This window comes from Peromyscus californicus, unplaced genomic scaffold, assembly GCF_007827085.1.
Source record: "Peromyscus californicus insignis strain IS unplaced genomic scaffold, ASM782708v3 Scaffold_17__1_contigs__length_78620276, whole genome shotgun sequence".
Classification (NCBI taxonomy): domain Eukaryota; kingdom Metazoa; phylum Chordata; class Mammalia; order Rodentia; family Cricetidae; genus Peromyscus; species Peromyscus californicus.
This window is the reverse complement of record NW_026294469.1, coordinates 58,357,680-58,367,540: the sequence shown is the minus strand read 5'-3', so window position 1 is coordinate 58,367,540 and position 9,861 is coordinate 58,357,680. Positions and strand designations below refer to the sequence as shown.

The following is a 9,861-nucleotide window of genomic DNA, read 5'->3' as shown; positions in this document are numbered from 1 at the left end:
TGTGGTGATGCTTGTGTTTTTCTTACAGAGTGGTTTCTCTGACTATCAAAATATCCACAAGTCAAGCATAGTATGAAACAGTGACTGAAGGTACACATGGTTCCACAGTGTGTGTGTGTGTGTGTGTGTGTGTGTGAGAGAGAGAGAGAGAGAGAGAGCTGGAGCCACAGGTCCCATGCTGTGTTTGGAGGCAAAGGCAGTCATGCTAATATATCACTACTCATCCCTGGCTAGTGGGTATCTAGCTGGTTTAACTGATGGGTTCTATGTACCCACCATTGTCCTAACACTGTGTTGTCACACCCACTGGTAACACTACACACTCCTGTTCTCAAGACCTGTGAATTTTACTTGATGTTGTGAATTTTACTCAATGCATATTTGTTCATCCAACAAACACCAAGGTGATTTTTCCTTGCCCTGCCCACCCAGTCCTTTCAAAGTGGGCAGCATTTCTGATAGCAGCAGTGCTGGCCAGTGGAAACACGGGCCCGTCGTTAGTCCGAGGCAGAAGCCTGCTCGTGGAACATGAGGTCTATTTGGCGGGGCAGGGAGTCCACAGTGCAAGGTAAGGGTGGAGTCCAGGGGTAATCTGGAGATAGGCAGCACACAAGCTGCTGTTTCCAAGCTCCCCCTTGAAGAAGGCCATATATGCCATTTCCTAGGCTGTTAGTCAAGAGAAAGGTGGCCTGCAGTTAAAGCTTAGAATAGAAATTTCACTTGGTTTTATATGAATGGATCAAATTTGGAGACTAAAAATGGTACCTGATTTCCCCTTCTATGGCTCCCTTTCCATTACTGCTGTAATGGGGATCTTGGTGAATATTATTATATTCCCCAGCAATCTAAGTTCTTCTTAGAGTCTAAAGTCATGTACCTTATCTTATGTCCTTTGAAGTCAAATCTAGTGTTAATAGAGTCTATGAGACACTGGACAGGTGTCTGGTTCATCTCCTCTTTCTTAGTATCACAGAAGTTACATGATCAAATATAATACTAAAAGACTAAATACTTGTGGCTCTTTTATATATATTTAAAACACACAGTAAGAACATAAGAACATCTCAAATCATTTAAAAGGTTAAATGGGTTATCAACCAAAATCTTTGGAAATTTCATAAAATTTAAATATCTGCAAACAATTCAACCAAAAGGAAAGGGGGGCGGGGTCAGAAACAAACTCCCAACATTTGGCCATAGAGGGCACTTTACATGTGAACCAAATGGTATTACAACATCATCTTTCAGAGAACTAGTCACTACACCCCGTGAGAAAGAGTACAAGAGCAATATCGGAGACATCCCCCAATCCCACACACCCAGTTAGAACATTCCATTAAGAACTCCTCTGCCATGGGCTTTCATTCATTGCATAAGCCACATTACATCTCCACAGCGCAATGCCAAGCAGCCTTTGAGTTCTGTAAAGTAGGCTGGTGTCCGTTCTATAAAAATATTAACTTACAGTACATAACACTCCTTAATTTTTAACCTGTACAGTTTTTCCCTCCCATGGGTGACACACATCAGTTTGTACAAGCCAGAAAAAAAAAAAAAAAAAAAACACTCATCTGGTTGTTTACATCTGGGATAATAGTCAACAGAGTCAACCAGAATTTGGTGTGATGGGAATAGTCTATGAGAGTATCAATACAGTAGAACAGTAAGTACTGCAAATAACAACAGGCAGCCTTTAACAAGTAATACAAAATAAAATTGTCCTGGAGTTCTACTTATTAATTTATTTAGGCTGAAAAGATCTAGCTGAAAATGTCCTGCCAAAGAGCCGACCAACTGATCCAGAAGTTTAGAGGTGCCGAGACTCGGCAACCTGCCGCACAACCCAAAACACTGGCGAAGTTCAGGGCTCTTCAAGTGCATGGCTTCAGTGTTACAAGTGCATTAATCACATTCCTTCAATTAGTTAATCCTCTAGACAGCTTTCTTTGTGTTTTGCATGCATCCTGTTCCGTTCTCATTAAGGGCATCTCTTCTTGAGGAGCCATGGGCTTTGCTTTTCAATTTGTTTTTGTGATTTTTTTTTGAATGTTTTGTTTAACTGTCAAAACCTCCAACACTCTGAACAAATGAACAGTGGCTGTGGTCTTACAGAAGAGGGCTGTGAGCATCGTGCGAAATGAAATGAGGAGAGTGTCAGAGACAGTTTATAAAAATGGCACATTTATTGCTACAGAACGGTCATGTACATGACTTCATCGAGTAACTACAGATGGGAACAGGTAATGGTCTAGACCAAGCTGGGTGGTTTGCCTCTTCAGGAAGTCCAGCACACAACCTGTTTGGACACTTCTACAAATCAGAAATACACCAAAAACATGAAAAATCGAGGCACTCAGCCACACATTGAAAACAAGGTGTAACTGTTTATCTTTTTTTGAAATGTTTTCCCTTTTTTTCTTTTTTTTTTAACATTTTTTAAAGTTTTTAATGCTGCAGCTATGTGTACAGTCGCAAAAAAAAAAAGAAAGAAAGAAAGAAAAAAGTCCGCACTGCGACCCTACAACTAAAAACAAAAACAAAAAAACAAAAACAAACAAAAGAAGCTACCATACAGTTTCATCTCGGTAACACATGGTAAAATAACATCTTTTAAATAGTAAAATAAAGTAACAAACTTTTACTCATAATGATTCCAAAAATCTACAAAGAAGAAATATTCAGAATCTGACAATTTTTTTTTGTAATATTCATGGTATAAAAGGATTGCTCCTGCGAAAAATAAGCCAAATATATTTTTTATTTTTTAAATTTAGTTTTTTTTTCCTACTAGGGTGTACTACAGTCTATTTTATAGCAAAAGAGCACTAGACAGACAAAGCTTTATAACAAAAAGCCAGGCACTGATACATGGTAAATCTCTGCTTTTTTTTTTTTCTTATCTTCACTTAATTGCATCACAAGTAACGAGAATGAAAAAGGCCACAGTTCATATATTTCACCATTACATATGTCTATAATACTTGAAATGAGCATATGGCAAAACAGCACTGCACAGAGATGAGTCACTTCAAGTCCCATGAGAAAGAACATCTCGAAAGAAAACAAACATAACCAAAGCAAAATCAAGAAGAGGCCCAAAGGCCTTGGTGCCCCATTGTCTTGGAATTCATCATATTCCGTCTTCACCTCTTTATTTATTTATTTTTTTAAATTTATTTAATTTTTGCTTCCAGTCAGCCGGCAGACTACATTTTTTTTTTGTGCTTGTTCATGCTGAATCGTTTCATTCCTGACTTAAGTTCAGTTTTGGACACAGATCATATTCTGCCTGTTGGATGCAAAGATGAAAAAAAAAATCCTCTTACCCCCAAGTCTCAGTTCGACTCCCTCCCACTTCCCAACCCCTCATCAAAACAAAGATCACAAATAATAATAATTATAATAAAAAAATCAAGAGATGGGGAAAACGTGGAAAAACAAAACAGAACCAGGAATCGGAAGACTGAGTCAGAATCAGTTGTACGACTGGATGATCTGAGAGTTGTATGCGCATTAGTGTTCCTCATAGTTACACAGAAGACAAATGGTGAGAACTCCTAGATGGATAGATCCCTAACTCTGCATATTCATAAAGTACTTGAATGTGGAGGTGGATCAACTGTTCCAAGTTGCTTTCAAAGTCTGAGCCTCTAAACTGATCCCTAACCTATGCATCACCACACCATATATATCTAGTGTAGTCTGGACCCTTATGAAATGTATGAATAGTATTTTAATCCTGTCTTTAAGTTGCTTTCAAAAATCCAGTGCAGGAATACCAATATCTTACCTGGGTTTGATAATTACAAAATAACAACAAGAAAAAAACACATTAAAAAGGCCACATTCCCTTTCTTCTTCTTTTCTTTTAAACTGGAGATACAACCCAATTATTACAGAGAGGGTCAGATCATGTTTCTCCACCAAGCAGAATGCAGCCAGCAGCTTCTGGTGGCCTTTAGGGAGTCTTTTGCTTATTTCCAAAAGGAATTTGACAATAGCCGTATTACATTACCAAGTAATGAATACATCAAAGCTGGTGAGCAAGAAATTGCAGCTTTTCCTCTGTTTGAGTGAGAACAGAATATAAAAGCACCAATTGAAAAAAAAAAATCAAATGACTAATTTAACTTTTTGCTTTGTTTACAGATTGGAAAAACTTTAATTCAGCTTTAGTAAGCACCTTTACGATAACATGTATCAAAAGTGCCATTCTGAAAATGTACATCAATGCAGGGAGTATTTCCAGTTCCCTAAAGAGTAAACACCATATTCTCTTCTATACACTTATCCTGAATGTGATCAGAGTATACCTGCTTCCTATATAATAATAATGTTCCTAGGGATACCCGCCTTGGTAGACTATACAAAGTGAGTGCAGAATGGATCACGAAAAGGAAATCTTCAACATGGGGGAGAGAACAAGTACACATGGTTTCCATCATTTAGGGAGGAGGGGAGTGTACATTATTGTCTTCCGTGCCCTTCTTTGAGCCCCTCTGTTTGCACGTTTCACAGGAAAGCCCCCGAAGAACTTTTCATGAAATTTGATTTCTGCTATTCTCCTACGTTTTCAATCCACCTCCACATTTTAGGAACTTATCAACAAATCAAAGCATTTTAGTTTTATCACTACTGAACATATTTACAGTTTTCAACATGCACGCGCACACACACTCATACACACACACACACACACACACACACGTACACACACACACAGCTAATCAAAATGTTTATGGGTTTGTAAAAGGTGACCACGTGATAACTATCTTATTTGTTCTTACATTTTCGGAAATGAACATAAATTTCAGATTCTTGTAGCTCACTATTTCATTTAAATGACTTTTTTTTTTTTAAAAAAACCACACAGTTTAGAAAGCAAAAAACAAAAAACCTGATACAATGTATTAAAACACATAATAACAAGAGTCTACATGTAAAAATATAACTTTTACATACACAGTTTCAAAATAATGATAGGTTTGCCATTGGTTGCATAAAATTTACAAATGTGTTTCATCACTACGTAACTGGTAAAACAGGACAACGGATGGGGCATTTAGACCATTTCCATGGATTTATGGCATTTACTCAGTGCTGATAGGTGGAAAAAACTACTTCAACAGGGATTTTTTTTTTTTCTTAATACATGCCAAGATTGTGTGGCTGTAAAAATAGAAACCAGTTAGAGACGAAAGGATGCTGACGGATGCTTAAGTAGAAGCACTACTGTTTACTGCACTACACACCAAAGTCAACCATTAGGAAGATTTCGGATGGGAATTGGTTCAATTGTGCCCAGAGTCAACGCTAGCTATCTGATGAGTTGCTGTGCCATAGTTTGATCTATGTTTCTATCAAATGTTAAGTATAAACTTCATTCATACTGGCCAGAGAATACTGCACTATACCCCTCCTCATAAAAGTGCAACTTAATGCTTCAGGACTTATAAGGCTTGTTATAATGCTGCATGATTGGTTGGCATTTTTCAGACGAAGGAGGAGGCAAGTAAGTCATCTACTTTTTAGTAAACCCATTTTGAAAAAAAAAAAGAAAGAAAGAAAGAAAGAAAGCAACAAAATCAATCAGCTCGGTCACACTACTTGCAATTTTCTCATTTGACGGTTTTTGAACTTGACTCTTTTTTTTTTTTTAAGTTTTTGTATTTTTTCCAAAAATCTGACCATGTATTCAGAAACGCCTCACTGCACACTACTTCGGCTACACAGGTAGGTAACACTTGAATCGTTTTGTTAAATCACAGCCACTTTGATTATGTTATGTTTCCGATGATATAAACATTGGAAGGCACAGTGGTAACATTGTAGCATTCTAACCGTGTACCTCTGAAAATCCCAGGAGAGGGTCGCAAGGGCAGCGCCACAAGCCCGACAAACTCTTTTTGCCTTGCCTGGGCAATGCTGCATGTAATTTCTACACATGATGTGATTTTTTTAAGTCCTGTGTTCCCAAAAGACTGGAGAAACAACTTTCTACTATTTATGAATGAGAAGCAACATCAGGGTCAGCACTCCGTCCTGCACCGCCCCTCCGGAAGCAGAGTTGGCACTACAGGTTACAATAACAAACTGGGGAAGGGACAAAAATCAGACAAAAAAAAAAATCCATATTTACAGTAAAATCTTTCTTTTAAAAAAGTTAATCAGTACTATTTTTTTACAGGAGAAAAAAGTCTGAAACAAATGAACAAAAGCTTACCATAGTCACTAAATTTTTAATATATATTTATATATATATTTATATATATATTTGTCATAGGTCTATAACATCCATCTGTCCCTCCTACCCTAAGGAATGGCTAATGTCATCACTTGGTTGCCATCAGGACGTTTGCTGGTTTTGTTATGAGGGTAGCCGGGCTTCCCCTATCCAATATCCGGTCATTAGAAACACTAGCTGACTTGAATACCAACAAAAACGTTCATGTCGTTTTCTTCAGAAGTACACTTTTTCATTATTGCAAGTTTACAATTTTTTTTTAAATTAAATATTTTTTTCAGACTTACAAATTAATTATATTTTTTTTTTCCAAAAGAAGTTTAGGCACAAATGCATTGCTCCACAGTGTGGAAGGATTGCCATTCAGTCTCTGGGCTGTGTCTCAGCCTGTACATACCGCTTCGCACATTCAGAATGATATGTTAAAGAAGTCGCCCCTCAAGTTGCACTTTTTTCTTTCTTTCTTTCTTTCATTTTTTTTTGTTTGTTTTTCTGCTTTTTGATAATTGGGAATGCTGAAACCTCTTGCGTCTGCGATTCATAACTACTCAGACTTGTCTTATATTACAAAAAAGGGGGTTAAGGAGCAGTGTTTATGTGGGTTTAGGATAATACAGCTGTTAAGGAAGTGGTCTCTTGTTTTAATGAAGCAAGGTGGCAACTTGGACCTGAGAAAGGAAAAGGAGAAAAAAAAATAATTAATATGGTGATAGGAAAAGATTTTTTTTTTTTAATTTTTTAAGCCCCCTTTTTTCAAGAAAAGAAAAAAATACTGGCTAATCTGGGTAGTTCCAGTTGTTTGTGGCTTGTGTGCCACTGAGAGCTGTGGGTGGGCACTGAGAATGGACAACAGACCCAGCGTACCCTTTCACATCTGTCCCATGTGATTCGCTGCGTCTCCCATCCCAGGGTGTGGACCAGCCAAGGACAGAGGGGGAGGTTCTGAGGACACTTTCTCCTCCTCCCTTCTTTTCAGGCAGGCAGCTTTCGGGTTCAGATTCCTTTCTGTGGGATGGGAAAGCACAAGGCATCCAGTCAGCAGGGCTCAGCTGAGGGTGGAGAAGCACTCCCACGTCCACGCCAGACACTCATCCATTGCAGGATGAGGGGATGGTACACTGGTGGGCAACGCATTCACTGCACACAGATTCTGAATTGGACAGCATGGAGGCAGGCAGAATGGCTTCGGCCTAAAGTCCCTACACTTGAGAGGCAGAGCCAGGAAAACCGTAAACTTGAGGGCAGTCTCTGCTATGCATAGTTTTAGGCTAGACTGAGTCATACAATAAGACCCTTCCTCAAAATAATGACAACAATGATTTAAAAAGATGAGCTAGGACGATAGCTCATTATTACTGTGCAAGCCTAAGGGCCTGAGTTCAGTACCCAGCACCCACATAAAAGGTTACGTGTGGTGGCAAGCTTGCAATCCAGCACTGGCACAGAGATAGGCAGATCCTTGGGGTTCACTGGCTAGCCAACCCTAGTCTAATTGACAAGCCCTAGGTCCCAGTGAGAGGCCTGGTCTCAGGAAACAAGATAAATAGCCTCAGAGGAATGATGCTCCACGCTAACAACTTCTGACTTACATACACATATAACACACACACACACACATACACTTGTACCCACACATATCTACCCCACAAAAGAAAAGCAGGAAACTAGGTTGGCCAATCACGTCTGATAACTGACAGCACAAATGGAAATGCTGTAATATAACACTAGTTAGAAAAACACTCTACACCTTAATTACAGGAGATGGATTTTGATACAGTCCCACATCCCAGCAATTCTCTGGAAGGTGCTTAAGCATCTATCTCCTGACCTCGCACTTGCTGCTCCAGGCTGAGGATGACAGCCACGGCCTGGTGGAGAATCAGGAGCTTGGTCTGTGGCTTGTCGCTCTTCAGGTGGAGCTGCACCATGCGGCCCAGCTCTTTGAAAGCCTCATTGATATCACGGACCCTCAGGCGCTCGCGGGCATTGTTAGCCATCCTCCGTTCCTTTTCACGTTCTGCCTTCTGCTCTGGGGTCAGGTCCTCATCATCGTTATTGCTGTAGGGCGAGAGGGATGGGACCTTTAATGATGGTGTGGGGGAAAGACGGTATCTGTATTACATTTTCTTTGAGACTCATCTGGTCCATCCTTGGTGGAAATGTATCCATTTGACCTTCATCTGACCTTGGGGTTGGTTTAGGAAATGCACACACAAAACTTTTGGTTCCTCCCAGGGATTTTACCCAAATCCAACAGAGGAGGATGATCTGGGCTCCAGCAGGGTCATAGGGTGTCCATCCTGTTGTTGTTGTTGTTATTGTTGTAGGGGACCCAGCAGGGGAATGAAGATCTCATGCACTATGTAATATGTACTACTCAGTCTTAATGCAGACAGAGACCCAGGCTTAACTTATACTTGTGAAAACACAAACGATTACTTACACAATCTTTAGAAAATTTTCATACCGTGATAATGTAAAACGGATGGAAGATAAGTGAGAGACAGATTTTTTTTGATCATAGTAAATACAAGCCATGTTAACAGGAGTATGAAGTGGAAACAGCAGACAGCAGACAGTGTCCACCTCCAAAGACTGTCCAAACCACTGACTGTCTGAATCCGGAGTCTTCTTTCCTCTAGACATTAAATGAAAAGTTGGGCGGGGCAGGGAGGGGCATGATTTCTGTGGTCTTTCATATTATGGATGCTTATGATCTCCAAAATAAGTTGAGCTGAACTGACATCAGCTATGTGATACAATACAAAACCCATGCAACTCCTCTGTATAACTGGCCAAGAGCTCTGTGAGTCACAAAGGAGGCCAAACAAGATTCTCTGTTAGAACTCAAATATTCTGTGACTCATCACAAAAGAATGGGCTCAGTATGCATAAGGTCAGGTTCTGACCATCTCTGGCGGTCATAGTGACCCTTCTGAGACTTTGCTATTGAAGGTGAATAGGCGGATGAGCCATCTCGAAAATGTGTCTCTTACAGATGGACACGTGGACTCAGGATTGCAAACATTTTGAGGGCTATAATAAAGAAAAGAGAGTTGGGGGAGATGTTTTGTCTCAAAAAGTCTCATCAAAACAAAAAACTCCAGATGAGATACCATGAGCAAATATCTTTTCTGGATTCTGGATTTGAGAAGCATTAAGGGGGGGAAAAGGAAATACTACACACACACACACACACACAGAGAGAGAGAGAGAGAGAGAGAGAGAGAGAGAGAGAGAGAGAGAGAGAGAGAGACAGAGACAGAGAGAGACAGAGACAGAGAGAGACAGAGAGACAGAGAGAGACAGAGACAGAGACTTTCAGTCCAAGCTACTGGATACAGAACCTTGAACAGAAGCTTAAAATTCCCTAAGCCCATATTGTTCAAAGAATCAAGACGATGAATCCTCTTACTCAGAACTGAAGATGTGGAAGATTAGCTCTTCACTGTGCATGAAATGGATGCTGACTTCAAATGGGTGTAGCCCTCCCATGTGGTCTGTCCCTGAGCTCCTGGAGTCCCATTTAGTATGCCCTTGCACATGCCTATATCTCAAAGTGCTTTCCCTGTTTCTTTCCAGTCTCAGGTTTACAACAGGTTCTTCCACCCATTTTG

General features: G+C 39.9%; 1 protein-coding gene across 23 annotated transcripts in view; it reads right to left on the bottom strand.

The window, feature by feature from the left end:
• Positions 1-2,159: 2,159 nt before the first annotated feature.
• Tcf4 (transcription factor 4) overlaps positions 2,160-9,861 on the bottom strand; it is a 347,519-nt gene continuing 339,817 nt past the window's right edge. For all 23 annotated transcript variants that reach the window (XM_052742440.1, XM_052742441.1, XM_052742439.1 and 20 more), the window contains 3 exons: positions 8,073-8,302; positions 7,109-7,249; positions 2,160-6,912 (listed from right to left, as the gene is read on the bottom strand). In XM_052742440.1, coding sequence (XP_052598400.1) covers positions 7,113-7,249; positions 8,073-8,302 — 367 coding nt within the window. In that variant the 3' untranslated portion in view covers positions 2,160-6,912; positions 7,109-7,112. The remainder of the gene's footprint in view (positions 6,913-7,108; positions 7,250-8,072; positions 8,303-9,861) is intronic.